The 19,745-nt window shown below is 38.3% G+C and overlaps 2 protein-coding genes across 3 annotated transcripts in view; both read left to right on the top strand.

Moving 5' to 3' along the window:
- SLC25A17 (solute carrier family 25 member 17) overlaps positions 1 to 15,815 on the top strand; it is a 17,282-nt gene extending 1,467 nt beyond the window's left edge. For both annotated transcript variants that reach the window (XM_042469281.1, XM_042469282.1), the window contains exons 2-9: positions 6,223 to 6,283; positions 7,655 to 7,721; positions 8,581 to 8,732; positions 10,799 to 10,915; positions 11,490 to 11,635; positions 11,759 to 11,854; positions 12,923 to 13,005; positions 14,681 to 15,815. In XM_042469281.1, the coding sequence (XP_042325215.1) occupies positions 6,223 to 6,283; positions 7,655 to 7,721; positions 8,581 to 8,732; positions 10,799 to 10,915; positions 11,490 to 11,635; positions 11,759 to 11,854; positions 12,923 to 13,005; positions 14,681 to 14,828 (870 nt within the window). In that variant the 3' untranslated portion in view covers positions 14,829 to 15,815. The remainder of the gene's footprint in view (positions 1 to 6,222; positions 6,284 to 7,654; positions 7,722 to 8,580; positions 8,733 to 10,798; positions 10,916 to 11,489; positions 11,636 to 11,758; positions 11,855 to 12,922; positions 13,006 to 14,680) is intronic.
- A 2,864-nt stretch (positions 15,816 to 18,679) lies between these two features.
- MRTFA (myocardin related transcription factor A) overlaps positions 18,680 to 19,745 on the top strand; it is a 113,215-nt gene continuing 112,149 nt past the window's right edge. The window contains exon 1 of the mRNA XM_042467457.1: positions 18,680 to 18,807. The gene's annotated coding sequence lies outside the window, so the exon portion shown is untranslated. The remainder of the gene's footprint in view (positions 18,808 to 19,745) is intronic.

Raw genomic sequence — 19,745 nt, 5'->3', positions numbered from 1 at the left:
TTTTCTGACTTGTGGCAACCCCAAGGCAACCCTGTCATGGGGTTTTCTTGGCACGTTTCTTGAGAGGGTGGGCTTTTGCCATTATTGCCACCCTCTGAGGCTGAGAGAGTGTGACTTGCCCAAGTCGTAAACCCAGTGGGTTTCCATGGCTGAGCTGGCATTTGAACACTAGTCTCTAGAGCAGTGGTTCCCAGACTTTGATCACCCAGATGTTTTGGACTTCAGCTCCCAGAAGCCCTGACAGTTGGCCATCTGTCTGGGGCTTCTGGGAGTTGAAGTCCAAAAACACCTGGAGGACCAAAGTTCGGAATCGCTGCTCTAGAGTCTTAGTCCACACTGCATATGCTTCCCAGTAAGCCAGGCAAAAGCAAACTGTTGCATCCTTTAAATACATATTTAAATAAATCCGTTAGCTTATACAGTATGTTCTTCCTCCTTAATAACTAACAACCATCTTGACTACAATCTGTTGTCGCTTGACCAAACATGGCCCAGTTTTAATTTCTGAAATGTTGGAAGATAGGCGATCCTCTGTATTCATCTTACTGGTTATTAAGAGTGCTGTCTGCTGAAGATAAAAACGTTGAAATGTGCTGTTGAGCATTGGACGCTATTGGCCTTGTTTTTTCTCCAGGAAATGTCAATGCTTCTGTAAAGTGGGAAAAGCAGAGACAGAGGAGGAAATACTTTTTGTGATGTCAGTCATTGCTTAGGGAGGTTATGAAGAAGAAATGAGAGAGCTTTCCTTTGTACTCGTGCCACAGTCTGGACATGGATATTCTTAGTAACCTGATAATACGTTGCTTACACTTTTTAAAGTCTTTTTGTTGTGCTCTGTCCCCTCTGCCATACTGAGATGGCCCATTTGTTTTAGCTATCTGTGCTTTGCGCCTGTTATCGCTTTGTTTCTCTGGGCTCATCAAGATTGATAATTTGTGTTGAACTATTTAATATCACTTCTTGACACTTCTTCATCTAACCAGTTTCCTAACTTAAAAAACAAAAAAGGTGACAGATTTGGTCCATTTGTGAGAATCTTGCTTGTAACCTGGATTGTGGTGTTGGATGTGGTTGTGTCCTACCTTGCATCCCTATCCATTATTTTGTCCTCAGAGGTATTGAAGTCTTTATGGTCTCCTTTATGCCCAGTGTCTCCTTACAATTTTTAATTTTTTAAAATTTCTATAGAACTTTATTGTCATAAACTGATATCACTGTTTTTTCCTCGGCATAAGAAACATATCGGGCAAGGAGTGGAACCAAGAGGAAGTGGCTGCAAAAGTATGAAAAGTTTACACCTTTGGCCAGTGTTGTAATGCCCTATGCAAAATGAACTACAACAAACAGGCGCGCAAGGAGATTTGGAATTCAAAGTGGACCAGAATGTATTAAAGGCAGGGAAAGTGATGAATTTAGTTGAGGAGTAAAATGTTGTGTTAATTGATGAGGATAACCATGACTTGTACTCAAACAAGAGGAATGTCATTTTGGGTCTTCACAAATAAAGTTGTACAGCAATGAAAACCACCGTGTCCTAGCACGTTTTGCCAGCCTGAATGAGTTCTTTCTCTCTGCTCTGTTGAGATGCCAGGATTAAGGAAATAATAACGTTTTTCTTTCTTGCTCTTTGCCTCCATAACTTCTTGACCCAAAACTATTTGTATAGTAAATTCTTTTGCTTTGATACAGGAGAGATTTTTACAGGTATCAGTTACTCTGGAGATATTTTGTATGGGCTGTAGCCAGAAAACTTAGCTCATGGGTGAATTACTTGGATCTCATACAGCAAAGGTTATCAAAGTTCTTGAAAGAGAATTTAAGAAACCCTTTTATCCTCAGTGTTGCAGCAGCAGCATCAAATATAGTGTAACGCTATGAAAAAACATGGGCTCTGAGCCAACCCCATTTCAGACTATTTGGTAAGCTGTCCCTAACTGAAACATCCATGATCTCCGTTGTCTGAAAATAGATCAAGTGCAGGACCATGTGGACAGATATTAAACTGTTTTATAACTTTATTGCTAGCCACCTGAATGGAGCTTTCAAATTGCCAGTGGTCTGCAAACCACATTTTTACCACTTCTGCCCCAGGCTGTTTGCAAGGGCAGGGTCCAAAGGCAGCAAGCAAATTAAAAGATGGGGACCAGGAACGCGAGACAGCAGGTGTTCCCCCTAAGGAGCATCATAATTTATATAAATTCCATTGAGTGTATCCCTGCCAGTGGAGAGCCACTTGAGTAATAAGGGCTTTATTCTGTGTTACTCCCCAAATTGTGCAATGCTCTTAGTTAAGAGTTGTTCAGTTCCTCATCTTTCTGCTGTTTGGAAAACAATTAAAACACATCTCTTCAAGATGACCTTCTACATTATTTTGATTACTGATTAAGATGATGATTTTAATGGCTTTATCATACAATTGGTGTTTATTTTATGTTTAATTTGTGATGAATATGCGTTTAATTATGCTCATCATCTGGTTTAAGAAAAGGAAAGGCAGGATAAAAATGTAAAAAATCAGTGTGCTTTTTCATTTCCCCATTTGTTTAAGTGTTCATATTTAACATATATTAGTGCGCGATACAAATCATGTAATGCCTTCCAGATATAGAATTCTACAGGCATAATATTTGTCCGTAAGTAAGGTACTTTTACAAAATGAATTAAAAACAACTGTGTTCTGCCATGTTATAAGGATCAATTTTTAATGCTAAAATAATATCACACTTACTTAAAAGTGAGTAAATGTTAAGAGTCACAGAAATTATGTTTCTAAACAATGGTTGTACAAGCTTCCAAAAGAAAGGCATATTGTACCTAAGGAGCTACCACCAGGACACTCGCCTGCTCTTTAAAAATATAGCAGAATATGGGGAATAGACCTTTTTTTTAAAATGCAAGACCCCAGTCAGTAGATGTAGAATTTATTTTCTTAATGCCAGTTCTCTGTTTGTGCTTCTGGAACCTAGAGTTCTTTTATCAGCAGCTTGGTTTGAACAAGTAAGATCATTCTGAAAGGATATATTGTTTATTGAACATGAACTTTTTGAGAGCTCGGCTGTTAGTAGACATTGCTACACATCTTGAAATTATCTTCACAGCTGCAAAGGCTGCAAATTAATTATTTGTGTTTGAACTTTGGTTCCTGGGATTCTGAGAAACATCTTCATTAATAGCTGGATGCTGCATTTCTTGGAATTGTACAGATTCCTGCCCCTCTTCCCTGTACGTCTACACCTTTCTGGCCTGATGACTTCTATGAACCACTTTTAGTGTTCATTTATAAATAAGAAACACAGAAATTCAGAACAAATTATATTTAAATAAAGAAATGTGAGTTTTGTTTGAAGCCTTAGTGCTAGAAAATTTGGAGCAGCTGACATTCAGGCTGGGCCTTGTACTTCTTACTTTTCTTTCTGTTTGCTTTTTACAGATACAAATATCTCCTTAGGCTGAAACCAATCAGCCCAAGTATTTGGGCTGTATGCTGGAAAAGTATTTGTAGTACTGTAGTAATGGCACTGTTATGCTGAACAATCTTTCCCTACTTTTAACAATTGTCATTGTGCAAAAAAAAGAAGGTCCGCATGCTGCCTTGAATTACAGTACATTTTAGTTCAGTCTTGTGGCGTATCTCCTGTCATAAAACAGTGCTCACCAGTGACAATTATAGGTTTCCTTCAAATATACCTGCCACATTGTAGAATATGCAGTTGAACAGAAGCCCTTCCATCTTCTGTGAAAAGTCTTGCTGTTTCAAGTGCTTTCAAAACCTAGTGTAAGTCCATGAACAAAATAAGAACCTAGGCTGGGGCTTTTCTTGGTGTCCTCATAGGCTGTACAGGTACTTAGATATAATGTGAGATGTTTCTCAATGCCTTTGTAGTGACATGTTTTGAATATCTGGATATTTCTCAGCTTGATGAGAGAGAACACCTGCAGCCAATCCCAAATCTTGGGAGAGGCACAGCTAGAGAATTTTTTTTTAACTTTTGAAAGTCAGCTTATATCTATGTACCTGTGAATTAACTGAGACTGAATCCTATATTAAGCATTAAATTTTATTGAATATTACATACACAAAAAGCTTCATGCTATTTATCAAATGCTTTGATTTTGGCCGTTTTGAAACCACTACTAGGCAGCCCTGCATATAAATATATGATGTTGGGTGTTTGTGGCTGCTGACCTCAGGAAATATGTTAATTATTAAAGCTTTCATATTATAGAGTAGGAGTATGAGATTGTTTTCTATGTGAAATTATTACTTGTCTTCACTCACTTGTCATATCTGTGCTTTGTTCAGACCTGTAAAGGTGGAGCAAGAATAGGAATGAACTACATTTGTTATCTCTGCTCATTTATTTCAGATTGCAAAACTCAATTTTAAAGTCTTTTAAAAACTTTTAGGGTTGTTCATACTCAGTCTTAAGCTCTTTCCTAGATGTATGATTGAAAACTTCTGGTAATCCATATAGAGATTAGAATACTTTTTGAGCAGATTGGTTCTTGTGTGTATAACCTTACATGGGCTTTCAACAACATCCTCCATGATACTTTTGTGGACAAACTAGTAAAATATGAGCTAGACAAATCTACTGTGAGATGTATGTATAACTAGTTAAATTAGACACAGCACTCACCAATGGTTCTGGAGAAAAGTGGGCCCAGGGTTGATCAGCATTTTTATAAAGTCTTGTATGGAAGAGGAGAGGAGTTCACTGAAGCGCAGATGACACCAAACCTGGAATGGAAGTTAATAACTAAAAAATAAATAAATCTGGATTTAAAATGGCAATTTGGAAAATAAAATAGCAAATGTAAGGTTCTGGATTTAGAAACAAAAAATAAAATGCACCTGTAGAGAATGGTAGTGGCACATGACTTTGTTGCTACACTTGAAAAGAATCTAGGGGTCTTGATAGAATACAAACTAAACATGAGTCAGTAGTGGTGGCGGCGAAAACGTTAATATACTATTCTGGGCTACTTTAATAGAAATATTTGCCTGTTACAGACAGCCAAAATAAAGCTGCTTCGGTCACAGTGGAGATATGGTGTTTCACATGATGCATGCGTCCTAAGAGTCCAGAACTCACACCAAAGCCATGTTCCAGCCCTAAGACTAGAGCATGGCTTTGGTGTGGCTTCTGGACTCTTAGGACGCATGCATCATTGAAACACCATATCTCCACTGTGACTCGAAGCAGCTTTATTTTGGCTGTCTGTAACAGGCCACAGTGTAGAAACAATAGTGCCAGTCTGTTCTGCTTTGGTAAGATCTCACCTGGAGTACTTTGCCTAGTTCTGGCCATCTCAGCTTAAGAAGAATGTCTGCAAGTTGGAACATGCTTAATCTAGAGAAGCAAAAAGATGATATGATGGCCATTTTCAGATGGTTGAAAGATGTGGAAAATGGAGCAATTTTTCTGCTGCTCCAAAAAATAGGTCCTAAAGTAAACCAGTGGATTTAAATGACAGAGATTTTGACTAAACACTGGAAGGAACTTCCTGACAATAAGAGCTGAATGACAGTGGAACAGACTGCTGAACGAAGTTGTTGGATTCTCCTTGGCTGAGTTTTTTGAAACAGGTTGAATGACCATGTGTTTTAGTTAAGGATTTCCTACATTGGTAGTGATTTGGACTAAATAACCTTGGTCTCAATTGCAATGTTACAATTCTGTGATTCTTTAAGTCTGTGATTCTGTATCTTAACTGCTCATTAGGCTTGCTGTTGAGAAGCAGAAATGATGTCTTAGAACTCTTTCCCAACATAGAATGTTTTATGATTTATGAAGCAATCGCTTGAGAATGCTAGCACATATGAAACTTAGCTTAGCTTAATAAATGCACCTGAGAAAGTAGACTGAGTCTATGAAGGCTCATCCTACCATTTTTTTTTATACTGTTAGTTTCAGAAGTGCTGCAAGATCCCTTTGCATACTTAGTTTAATAAAGTGTTTCTACATAGTTATACTTCTATTGTTCTTATTAAAGCCCTTATTAAAACTTTCACTCTGAAATGAAACTTTATAGTCCTACTGTTTAAGACTCAGAATGTTACTCTTGAAGAAAGTCGGCTCTTTTTAAAAACAGTTTGTTCAAATTCAGAAATATATAGAATATTTTTGTTGGTAAATTTCTTAATATTTTTCTTCCTCAGTAAATATGTGTAAAATCTTGTGATATATTAAAGCTAACATTTTTGTTACCACTTTTTAGGGTAGCATGACTGCAATGACTGTGTTTTTTCCACTGGATACTGCTAGACTGAGACTTCAAGGTGAGGAAGCATATGCTGTTTTATTTAGCCTTTATGAAATATGAAATGTCTTACTATTATTTATTCCACTTACATCCTGCTATCCCTTTATGCCAATGCTTTCAGACAAGCTGAAATGGGGGACTAGCATTTCTCCCCCAGTGCACCAGAGGTCAGTGTTATATTTGGGCCCATTGGCTACATTTTTTTTCTTGGAAGCTCTCTGGGGACCAACTGTACATGGCTGAGATGCCAGCACTGGTTCCTGCGCTATCCCTTTTAGCACTGCTTTGTCATAATCAAGGCAACATGCCTGGTTCTGGTCTGTTATAAAGATAAAGGTAGTCTCTTGACATGAATGTCTAGTCATAACCAACTACTGTATAGGGGTAGGTGCTCATCTCCATTGCTAAGCCAAAGAGCCAGCAATGTCCGAGGACTGCTCTGATGGTCATGTAGCCAACATGACTGCACCAAATGTTGTCACCTTCCCATTGAGAAGTGGTACCTATTTACTTGCATTTGCATGCTTTTGAACTGCTAGGTTGGCAGAAGCTGAGACTAGTGACAGGAGCTCACTCCATCATGCGGCACTCGGGCCTCGAACTGCCAACCTTCTGATCTTACAATCCATCAGAATATATCCTTCAAATCCTGTGATATAGGTGAGGATATGAGCTATTGGCTTTTCTATGGCTCACCCCACTCAGCTTCATGCCTGACCAAGTGTTCTTTGTTTAAAGTCAACTGTAAAGCAATTTTAAAATCAGCCATCTAAAATTAAAAAAAAAGAATTTTACGTCATGTCAGAAGGAAGGTAATGGTTTCCAAAGAAACTGTGGTGGTCTTTTTGCAATGCGTAGTCATTAGTGCTTGGCACAGCATGTAACCTCTCTGTTTGGTGTATTATTCTTTAAAAATGGACTGTTTCCATGGGGCTGATACTTTCAGAGCCTGAAAAAAATTCTTGGCACTTGACACGTGCATCTTAAGAGGCCAGAAGCTACACCAAAGCTGCACTCCAGTCCTTAGCACTGGAGTGTGGCTTTGGCACAGCTTCCGGCATCTTAGGACACATGAATCATTTAAATAGCATACCTTCAAAGTGACCTGAAGCAGCTTTATTTTGGCCTGTCTGTTTGGGCCCTGAGATAAATTCAAAGTATGACACGCATGTGGGGTAAGCAGGAAGCACAAGTATCTCTTTTGTACTGATCACAATTAGACTCCAGCTTCTTCACCTGACCCATATTTATATCTATGATGGCTTGGAAAATGCCAAAACATTTATAATGTTTCTCTGTTACATTTGAAGTTGTATTCAGAACAATATTAGAATAAGGGGAAGATTGCTCCAGTTCTCTAAAGCTAACGATCTGTTTTATCTTACAGTTGATGAAAAACGCAAATCTAAAACCACACACACAGTTCTGTTGGAGATAATAAAAGAAGAAGGCCTGTAAGTACAAAATCTTTAGCTAGCAGAACGAACAGTAGGCTTTTAACCTTTGTTGCACAGAAATGTGGACAAACAATGGTCACATGTTTGACAAGTTGTCTTTAAATCTCTCTAAGTAATTAAGTGCCATATATGGAATTTTGGGATTGGGAGTGTCCACTAGAGTCCAGTCCTTGACCTATAATTCTCTGAAATATAAAGTTTAAAAAATGAATTTTGTATAAATCACAATAAAAAATGTTGATGTTGCCATCTTGACTTGTAGCAGTTATTTAAAATAAAATAAGGGATCAAACATGCCATTGTGAAAGAGTTATCGCACCACTACATCTTTCTAATGCTTCAAGAATAATTCCCACACTGCTGTGTTACAAGATGAAACAAGAGGCTTCTGGCTACACAGAAACCTTTAAGGCCTTCAGTGTAAATAGAACAATTTTGTTGATTATGATAAAAGTTCACATAAATCATAAAGATCAATTTCTGATATGAAATACTGAAATAATTAAACAGTGGGTCTATTCCTTTTCTCCAATTTTTTTATTTTCTCTTTGTCCATCAATAGAGCATTTTACATTCTGTGCCTATTTATTGAGAAATTAATGACATTTATTTCAATTAGATTTAACCTCAAATGTGTGTAGGATTGCATTACTAATAAATATTGGGTCTCTATAGTTGTAACTGTTTAGAAAAAGAAATGATTAGTCTCTTTGGTTTTGAAGGACTTAGAAACATTTGTTTTATAGGGAGATATTATGATTGTTCAGTCTGGATCTGGCTGCAAATAATGTTGCTTTGCTTTTTGCTAACAGTGATTCCACAATTTTTACTTTTGTTTTTGATGTCTGTTCCTTAGCTTGGCACCATATCGAGGGTGGTTCCCTGTCATCTCCAGCCTTTGTTGTTCCAACTTTGTCTATTTCTATACATTTAATAGCTTAAAAGCTGTGTGGGTCAAAGGTCATAATTCAACTACAGGAAAAGACCTAATTCTTGGGGTGGTTGCAGGTAATCCTTTCCAATATGCTGTTAATTTTTAAAAGATATGTAGGGGTTTAATCTATTTTTGTGAGTAGTTTAAAAGTCAGTAAGGTAAATTTGAAAATACAAGATTTGCTTTCTCTTTCTGCTGTTTATATTTTTCCTGTTAGCATCATTTTCATCTCATCTTTGTATGCAGTGCTCTCTGCATACAGAGTAAAACATAATAAATTTGTGTGTGTGTGTGTGTGGTGTTTCCTCAAGTCGTTTCTGGCTTATGGCAACCCCAAGACCCTATTATGGGTTATCTTGGCAATATTTGTTCAGATGAGGTTTGCCATTGCCTTCCCCTGAGGCTGAGAGCATGTGACTTGCTCAAGGTCACCCCGTGGGTTTCATGGCTGAATGGAAATTGGATGCTGGTCTCCAGAGTCCTAGTCCAACTATTATGCCACACTGGCTCTCAGTAATAAATTTTACCCAATAATATATAATATACAGAAAGCTTTTTGATGTATCAAATGTTTTAATAGTTGGCACTTCAGGTCTCCATTAATGACTACAAGATTCCAAGGCACAGAATAATGTGGGAGTCTTGTATCAAGCCAGGGAAAGTATTTGTGAGAACTAAGGTGTGTAATGGCAGTAAGAAGCAAACTTGCTTTTCCAGCTCAACAGATCATTTTGACATCACTTGCAATTCTTCCAGCTGTCAGTATGGTGCATAATTACAGCAAGGCTTGTCTTTTTTGCAGTTATGACTTTATGGATGAAATCCAGTTGTTACTCCCAGTTAAAGTATATCAGTTGAATACATGGGATTTGTTAAGTCAATGCTTATATAAGTCTTTTTGAGCCAATGTTGTGTTTTACTACGTTATTTATAGCCCATCTTTTCCTGAAAGCTGGGAGTCAAGATAAAAATGTACCTTTAAAACATACAAAAGGTTATTTTAAAACAGCATTAAACTGTTTATCAAATTAAAGCCAGTAAAAACATCTCTTTAAAAGTCCAGTCGACCCTCCTTATTCACTGATTTTTTATACACGGATTCAAGCATCCACGGCTTGAAAATATTCCAAAAAAGTATACATTCCAAATAGCAAACCTTGATTTTCCATTTTATATATGGAACACCTTTTTTTCTGCCATTATATTTAATGGGGCTTGATCATCCACGGATTTTGTTATCCACGGGGGATCCTGGAACCAACCCCCAGTGGATGACAAGGGCCCACTGTAAGAGATAAAAGTAGTATAACAGACCAATAAAATTCCTTTTCTTATAAAACACTTGAGGTCCAGAAAGCCTGCTGGAATATCAGTGTCTTCACCTGCTGACAGAATGATAAGGAGGGAGTCAATCTAGCCTCTGTAGAGTTATATATTAAATTTATACCCTACTTTTCTCCTAGGATGGTTTATATTTGTCATATAACTGATAAAATAAAATTTACATAGCTTGGAAGCAGCTGCCAAAAGTGCTCTCTCTCACATTCTTACCAAATGTGCTTGTGAAGGTGGCAGGATTGAAAGAAATACTTCCCTGAAGATCACAGAGCTGGGACATGCTCATATGGTTCTTCAAATAGCTTGGATTCATGCTGTATAGGGCTTTATAGGTCATAACTAGCATGTTGAATTGTGCTTGGAAACACATAGCTAGCGATGATATTGTAATAAGGAAGAAGTATGTTTCCTGTATTCAGCTTCAGTTTAGTCACCCCCATCCTGTCCTTTACTTCTGTCAGGCACTGGTTTAGAACAGGTTTCTAAACAATCAGATTTAACCTTTTGTTTTCAAAATATTTTGTACAGAATAGTGTTTCTCAGTCTTGGTTCCCTATATAATGTTGGACTTCACCCCTCAGATGCCTCACTCACCATTGCCCATAGTGAAGGATTTGGGAAATGGTAGTCCAGCAACATCTGAGAAAACCACCTGTAGTCTAGACTAGAGCATAGTGCCACTGCTGTTTTGTTGTTGTGGGGTGGGAGAGTGCATTACTCTGTATTACCTTTATATACTGAAATAAAAATTAGTTGTTGTTTTAATTTTTTAAAAGTATTTATCTTGTTTGTATTGCCTCAGGTATAGTGAATGTATTGTTGACAACTCCACTTTGGGTAGTGAACACTCGTCTGAAACTCCAAGGGGCAAAATTTAGAAATGAGGACATTATACCAACCAACTACAAGGGCATTGCAGGTGAGCATTTGTTGCTGTCACTTTTCTTAGTAAATGTAATGGTGAGCAGTCCCATCATCCCATTCGGATTCCTTTACATATGTAGAATCCATTTTACAGAATGTTCCCACTGATGTGAGAGGGAGGGGAAAGAAATGTTCTCTAAGTATGCTTTCCTCTTGCATCCTCTTGAACTCCTTGTAGTTGTATGCTGACACATTTTGGTGATTATATCAGCTATTTATATGCACATTTGTTGAAGCAATCCATGGATGGTAGAATGATTTAAATCGAGGATTGAATTGGTTCTTTTCCTTTATTGCTTTAAAATTGTCTTGAATTAAATAATTCTGTCCTGGCAAAATGTACCTGTGGTCATGACACTAATACCCTGGTAACAATATTGCTAATTCTGATTTGACTGAAAAGAGAGTGGCAATAAAAAATACAAACTTTTGAGGTTCCTCTCCAAGTCCCAAAGCAAATATGGATGTTTAGACTGGTCAGCCATCAAAATCTATAATTAACTGCATCTTTGCAAGCAGACAGTGGCTGAATATTAAAGATGGTTGTTGTACTTCATTTTTCTCATCAGATGCCTTTCATCAGATAATAAGAGATGAAGGAATTTTGGCATTATGGAATGGTACTTTTCCTTCACTGCTGTTAGTGTTCAACCCTGCCATACAGTTCATGTTCTATGAAGGGCTTAAGCGGAAGATTTTGAAAAGGCAACTGCAGGTGAGATTCCAAGGCTTGCAAACAAAGTGGTGATAAAAAGTTATTCCTTCATGTAGTTCATTAAGCTCAAACTTTTATAATTTCTTACTGTATTCAATTAGCTCTTTATTTACACTGTTACAGCTTTCCTCACTGGATGCATTTGTCATTGGAGCAATAGCCAAAGCAGTTGCAACTACCCTCACTTACCCTATGCAGACAGTACAGTCAATTTTACGGGTGAGTATTCATTGAATCAAATTATTTTACATTTATTGTTTCTTTCTGTAACTGCTTTTGTCTAGTATTTTAAAACTCAGAGTGACCAATATTTGTTCCACCTGACAGCTTTTTTTTTTAATGCTGTTTACAAGTGGCTCAGCAGTTTAGACGCTGACTCTAATGATTGCAAGGTCGGCAGTTCAAGGCCCAGGTGCCATGTGATGGAGAGATCCCATCACTAGTTCCAGCTTTTGCCAACCTAGTAGTTCAAAAGCATGTAAAAGTGCAAGTAGATAAATAGGTATTACTTTGGTGGGAAGGTAACAGCATTCCATGGAGTCATGGTGGCCACATGACCACCGGAGTCATCTTTAACAAAACTGGCTCTTTGACTTAGTAATGGAGATCAGCACTGCCCGACTGGACAATCTTGCCAAAGAGGAATACCTTTACCTTTACTTTTTAGAACCATAATAACTTCTGTGAACACAGCCTGGAGAAGTTTTTAAGCAACTGTTTCCTCTTCTGTAAGTTTGATTTGTAAAAAAACCCTATTAGAAGTAGATTTACAGTTTTGATCATAAATAGAAATTATATTTTTGGTGAAAATGCAACTAGAATCTTACATTTTAATTACATGGCATATGGCATCCATTATTGATGCTACTGTTCTAAAGGCAAGTTAATCCACTGCCTGGTCTCCCATTCAATACATAAACAGGATTTACAACTTGTCATCATGTGTAGTTGATGTAGTATTATCTCTTTCTGTCCTCTGGAAAACAAAGAATATTTTGACATTCAGCAGTGTGTGTGAACTAGATGAGTACAATGCTAATAGAAATGAGACTTTAATAATAGAAAATAGATTACTAAAATTAAATATTAATATCAGTAAATAATTGAGCTATACTTTTATGAGTAGATAGGTACATATAGAATCATAAAAACCTGCTTTCGCTGTTCTGTATTGTTCTGAAACGACAAAATGCTATTCATTTATCTACTATAATACCTCCTCAAACAAAAAAGGGGGGAAATAATGCAGGAGAAACTGTTAATCGGTTCATTTTGATTCCTTTTCAGTTTGGACATCATCGACTGAACCCTGAAAACAAGAGACTGGGTAGTCTTAAAAATGTTCTCTACCTTCTGCAACAGAGGATAAAGTAAGCTTCTAATTTTTTAACCTTCTAAAAATAAGTATATGTCTTTCAATGTCCATCTTATCCAACTGAATGTGCCTGGTACATTACAGCAAATAGCAAAATAGTTACATAGGGATTTCCTTGTGAATGAAACATTTCACCCAAAATGTTAAAATTTCCACCTTTGTTTCTGTGCCCTTGTACTATTAAGCAGAGGCTGGCCATTAGTTCCCACATAATACATGTTCCCATCTGAGCTTACTATACTAATATTTATTCTTTCCTATTTCTAATACCTTTCCACTCAGCTAGCATGTAAGGCAGTTTAAAACAAGAAAAAGAAAACAAACCTAGAATTGTCTGAAGATAAAATATTAAAATAGAGACTTATCCACTCAATGTATTTTGAATTGAATGTAAGAGAAAGCAGAAATGTCCCCAGTGCCTGCTAAAAGAGAAAGATTAGTTCCACTTCCATCAGATATCTTCAAGGACTGGGTATCAGTCCTCCCATGAAAAGCAACAGGGATATAAGTTCAAATAGAGAAGTGGCATTCCTTTCCCAGTCCTGCACAGGTCATCTTTGGTTTCCCCTAGATTTTCCATCATCTGATATTTAGTATTTCTGGAATTCCCTTGTCATGTAGACCCACTAAATACTGACCCTTTTGCACTTTTTTGCACCATCCAAGGACATTTTAAAATCTGTCTCATTTGTAAATATATTTTACTATTGCTATTTTAATGTATTTGAATTGCTTTTACCTTTTTCCAAGCTTTTCCGAAGCCCTAGGTTGCATCTGCACTGTAGAAATAATGCATTATGACACAACTTTAACTACCATGGCTCCATCCTACAGAATCCTGGGATTTGTAGTTCTGTGAGGCACCTACAGTCTTCAGCAGAGAGAGCTAAAGACATTGTAAAATTGCAAATCCCAGATTTCCATTGGATGGAGCTAAAGCACTTAAAGTCGTGTCAAACTGCATTATTTCTATACTGAAAATGCACTCATATTTAGTTATAATGTCTAAATAAGGTGCACTTATATGTTTGAAAGATGTATGATTTCATGCTAGCCTTGCTTTCAACATCCCAGACTTGCCAGTGTTGATCAGAGAGGTCTGCATATAGAGTCTTCAAGGATTTGTATGCACTGATGTTTTGAATAGGTGTATTTTACTCATGTTCATATATCTTTTTGAGGAAAATGCTGGATGGGTGTTTAGTGTTTGCAAGCACCACTTGTCTTTGGGAGTGGGGGAACAGTAGGGGAAGAAAGAGTTAAATCTCCCCATTCTTACCCCTGCTCTGCTTTAAATGGAGTCTTCCTAACCTATCTTTGCCAAGAAGCAGCACCAGTAACTGGAGACACAATACAGAACACAATTTACCTTGGCCAATGATGTAGTCTTCCTGGCAAAAGCAATCCATGGAGTAGTTTTGGTAAATTTTGCTGTTTTATAGCTATCAGATGTTTATCTAGCTCTTATTGAGTTTGTTCAGTATCTCAGAGTACTAGTTTAACCAGTCTATGGATACCACTTCCCTGAATTGTGAATTATTTTAATAGCGGATGGGTAAGGAGAAGAATTAGATGTCCTTTAGTGAGATGTTGAGGATGGAAGGAAAAATCATCTAGCACTTTGTTCTTGTAGTATACTCCTACTATATATTAAATTCTTTTCTTTATAGGCGCTTTGGATTAATAGGACTCTATAAAGGACTTGAAGCAAAGCTGCTCCAGACAGTTCTGACTGCTGCACTGATGTTCCTAGTCTACGAAAAACTTACTGCTGCTACCTTCACTGTTATGGGATTAAGGCGTTCACTGAAGAACTGATGTATTGGCCTCTCTCCATGACATGTTCATGTGTAGGAAAAGAAAATTCCTCTGGGAAATCAAAATCACAATCTTGGGAATAATTAGGTGCCATAAAATATTTAGTGTCAGACACTATTTCACTGTGATCTCATGTTCAGTGAATTCTGAACATACGTCTGAACGGAAGCTTGAATATCAGAATTATCTGCTGCCAGTCACTTGGAGATTTTGATTTAGAAAGCAAAATGGAAAAGAGAGTTCATTATGTAGATGAAAATCTTTTAAACTTCTTGGAGGGATTAATTGTCTTTCTTTATGGGAATAAGGGTATTCCTCATTATATATTTTTTTCCTTCAATTTAAATGACTGGTCCATTAAAACTCTTAATAGGGAACTATGATTTTAGTATAACTTTTGTTTTCTTTTATTGGCTGCAAATGTTTGAGTTCTCCTAGAAGAGCTATGTGGTGGTCTCTTATGCCTACCTTTTCATGGGCCTAAGGAATGTGGGAACGGAGTCAGAAGTTACTGCTTTAAGCAGCAAATTTTTGAAATAAATTTAATGCTTGTAATCTAAATATTTTGCCAGTCTAGTGCAGTAAGATTTGATAATACATACCAGCTATGGAAACTGAATCACCTGGGGAATACCAACTTCGGTAGAGTTCCTTCTGGTATCCAATGCAGCAGAAACACCATATTGGAAATAACAGTCGTTTCACAGGTATTACTGGTTTTTTGAATTTCTTCACCACTGCCTCCATTTTGATTAATGACTGAGCTAAGCTGTTGTTAATCACAAATAGATGCAAAAGCCTTTGATGTCATCTTGCAACAGCACTGGAGAAGGAGGGGAAAGGAACACACAAGATTGTAGCTCATAGCCTTGTCTCTACTTTTACAGAGTTTAAATATGCCACAGAATTAAACTTGTATCCGAATTTTTGAGAAGAGCTATTCTGAAGCTTTAATAAAGTTTTAATAAAGGTGTGAAAGGCTGTGAAGGAATAAACCAAATTATGTGCTGCAGATTTACACTTTATAAACAAGGGTCAGCTTGTTCCTGAAACTGATCAATACTGTATGTCCATTTTTGAAAACATATGTTTTGTGGTGGTTTTTTTTTTTTTTTAAATCTTCAGTTTTCTCAGAAATGTACCAGTTATAGTCAATGGAAGGCCTGAACTCCAGATTCCTAAATCTCAACTCATGTTCAGGACCTGACTGGCCCCCATGTTTATTTTTAGTGTCATTTTGTTATCATCTGACTGGCAAAGCATAGAAATACTTTGCTGTTTCAAAATGATATTGAGAAGTATGAAAGGCTGTCTATTCAATCATATTCAATTGGCTTTGCATCTACCATGCTTTGGTTAAGCTGATCTCAGATAATAGAGTAGATACAGAGCTAAATGTGTTTGGCCCTTTTTCTTAGTCCAGTTCTATCTGGTTCCTGGGTGAGATTAAAAAAGGCATGGATTTTTCAAAACCAAATCAGATGTTATTTCTAAAGAGCTATTTGAATCCTGTGTATGAGATTCTCCTCAAGCTAAAAAGAACAGCTGTGTGGGTTCTGATCTTGATTGGCACTGTAGTGTGAAAGGAGAGGGGGTCAAATCCCTGGAGTGGTATGTTAGAGACTGCCATGCTTCAGCTGACATTGCCTCTCTCTCACACACACCATCTCTGTTAGGACTCGAGCAGGGCTCCCAGCCATCTCAGTGCCAGCTAGCAAAAGTCCAACAAAGCACAGGGGTTACAGCCAGTGGCTTGGAGGTCAGCTGGCTGCAAAAGGGAGGAGCCAAAAATAAAAGTCACACAATTGCAGCTAAGGAAGGGGAAAAGCTGGGGAAAACAGAGGCCAAGGACCAAGCCATACAGGAGAAGTGACAGAGGTCAGGATACAGGAGAAGTGGCAGAACTTTCCTTGTCAAGAGCTAGCAAGGAGGGTCATGGCCACAAAAGACCTACAACAGAGAGGGAGCTAAGGGAAGTAAAAGAAACTATAGGGGGAGAAGAGAGAGACAGTCAACCAGACAATTCTTTTAACAGTGTAGAGGTCTCCTCCCTATCCTTTGTAAGAGGAGATGGCAGTCAGATCTTGTTGAGATCATGAGAGCATAACAGGCTTGGCTCCATACTTCCACAAGACCAGCTTTGATACAGACTGCTCCTGAAGGATCTGATTATAGTGTGGGCCTGATAATACCTGCCTCCTCTCAGATGCCAGTTCTAACTTGCCTGTGTTTTTGGACCTGATGCTTCACCACTTACCTCTACGAAGAGCCCAGTTCTGAAGGACGTAGCAGAGTTTTGGATTTGATCCAGCTTCTGTCCCTCAGGGTCAGCATTCTCAAGTTGTACAGAGGGAAAGGCCTATCTGAATACATGGAAATTAACACAATAAAATCACTGCAGCATGAATGTGAGTCTCTTTCTTTGGGAATGGTCCCCACTATAATGTACATCTGCCCATGGGAGGAGTAGCAGCCATCATCCCCTCCCCATTTACCTGTTGTAAAATGCCTTCCCCAGCTGCTATTTGCTATCCAAATCTGCTATGTGCAGCAAACAATAAGGTTTTTAGGGACAGGTAAACAGCATGTGGAAGGACTAATTTGCCTTCTGTACTGTTGTCCGTGTGGGGTGGGTACAACCTCTTTTTCTGCACAAAAACAAATTGAGGCCTCACAAGTCATCAGACACACAAGTTTCATGCTACTTTTGTTCCACTGATTTCCCCCCCTTTCAGTTAATAAAAAAGGGAAACATTGGACCGTGGTGACACTTTAAAAGCTAACGTTGGCCAAGGCGCAGCGTCCAATCAGGCCTCACCCCTAGTACGTACTGGGGGTGTAAAAATGGCAGCACCCTATACACATGGGCACCGCCATTTTGACGTGATGGATGCTTAGTGTCCGCACATCGCAGTGCAGTTGTGATACCGCAAGTACGACATTGGCGCCTTGTGGCATCACAACTGCGCCGGAAGAAGAACCTGCTTTTTGCGGGTTCTTTTTGCTGTGTGGGGGAGCCGCACGGTTTGTCTCCTGTGGCTCCCTTGCGCAGCAAACACGGGTGCCGGCAGAGCACCCTTTTTGGGCGCTCTGTAAAGCACCAGTGTTAGTACAGGCGTGGCATAAGATTTTGTGGACTGTAGTCTGTCAGATATAAGTGGTCTACAGTCCACAAAAGTTAATGCCATAATAAATTTGTCAGTTTTTAAATTGCCACAAGACTTAGTAATTATTTTTATTCTTTTTTGTGGTACAACTTAGCTATCTCTGGAATAAAAGGGAAGACATTCTTTTTTATATATACATTTGCGCCATTCTTTTTAATCACCCTGTACATCAAGCCATTGAAGAATCTCAGTTTGCAGTATTAGAAGTCAAGTACAGTTGGGGCTGTTTATTGCTTTAGAGAGGGATAAAGGCTAAACTGCTTTCTACTGTAGTTATTGGAATTTATAATGCAATAGATGATTTTTAGCTTTTGAGTATGTGTTTCACAGTTATACAATTTTAAAACAGCTTCAGAAAACTGGGAAAGATTTGTCCTTGATATAAATGCACTAATTGTAAAAATCATGTAAGAACAAAGATTGTCCTTGGAGTGCTGTTGAGACTTAGAAAAGTCCTTAGTGGAAGATGTGGTTTGTATACAGGAAATGGAAGACTAACAATCCTTTATGGCACAAACAATTGTGTAGGAATTCTCTAATGGTGCAATCTCATCTACAAATAACACCAGATGAAAGAAGATAAGATGGTTGTTGACTTCCTAAGTCCTAACTGCAATAGTACTGTTGCAACAGAACAAGTCATATGTTCTATCTGTATCCAAGGCTCTGTGAAGGGTACAAAGAGGCAGTTCTACGCATGCTGTGAGGAAAGACTGGGAGAGCACCCTGCTTAGCTTCAGCCCTGTTGCCTGGAGGCTGGGTAGATTACTGCCACTGGTGTAAAGTTAAAGTAACTGCAACAAAAACCTGGGGTAAGTAAATACCTACTGAGGTTAATGTTAGGATCAAGATGTCACCTCCTTCCACTCCACCCCTCCAGTCATAATGGAACATAGGTTTCCTACTTTCTGCAAACAATCGTGAAATCTCAACAGCAATATATGAACCCCCTACTAAAGATTCCCTAAAATGTATAATACACACCTATGGGTAGATTGAAGACTGAGTATAAATTCAGTGGCTATTCTGGGTCAATGCCCAATACAAAAGCGATCTTATGCTGTTAGCCCAGCAGGCAGGGAAAAGGGAAGCAGGGATAGGAGCTTCGCTTCCTGGTCATGAGAACATAAGTCTTAGTCCAGAATCGTTTTCATAGTTCCTCCACCTCTACCTTTGGGAAGGTTGTTTTTGTGTGCACCTTCAAGTCATTTCTGAATGGTGACTCTAAGGCAAACCTATAGTGGAGTTTTCTTGACAGTTTCTTCAGAGGGGGTTGCCATTGCCTTTCCCTGAGTGGATGTGATTTGATTTGCCCAAGGTGACCAGTGGGTTTCATGGCCAAGTGAGGAATTGAACCCTGGTCTCCAGAGTCACAGTCCAATGCTCAAACCACGACACCATGCTGGGTTTAGGGGAAGGACACAAGTGAACTCACAGCCTCCTGCTCGCATTCTGTGTCAACAGGTATTGAGAGGCATACTATTTACCCCTGTTACCAAGCACAAAATACAGCCATCATGACTTGTAACCACTGATAGCCTTATTCTGTGTGTATTTGTCAAATCACCGTTTATTGTGGTCTAGCCTGGTGTCTTCTATGAATTAATTTCAGAATTTAACTCAGAGGTTGAGGGCCACTGTAACCCCTCAAGAAACCTTAAAAAGTCACACACACACTCATGCCCTAAACGTATAGATGAACTGTAAATTTTGAGACTATATCCACATAACAGCACAATTATTATTGGTT

This window comes from Sceloporus undulatus, chromosome 5 (genome assembly GCF_019175285.1).
Source record: "Sceloporus undulatus isolate JIND9_A2432 ecotype Alabama chromosome 5, SceUnd_v1.1, whole genome shotgun sequence".
NCBI lineage: Eukaryota > Metazoa > Chordata > Lepidosauria > Squamata > Phrynosomatidae > Sceloporus > Sceloporus undulatus.
Note: the sequence above shows the minus strand (reverse complement) of the source record. Positions and strands in the feature narration are given on the sequence as shown.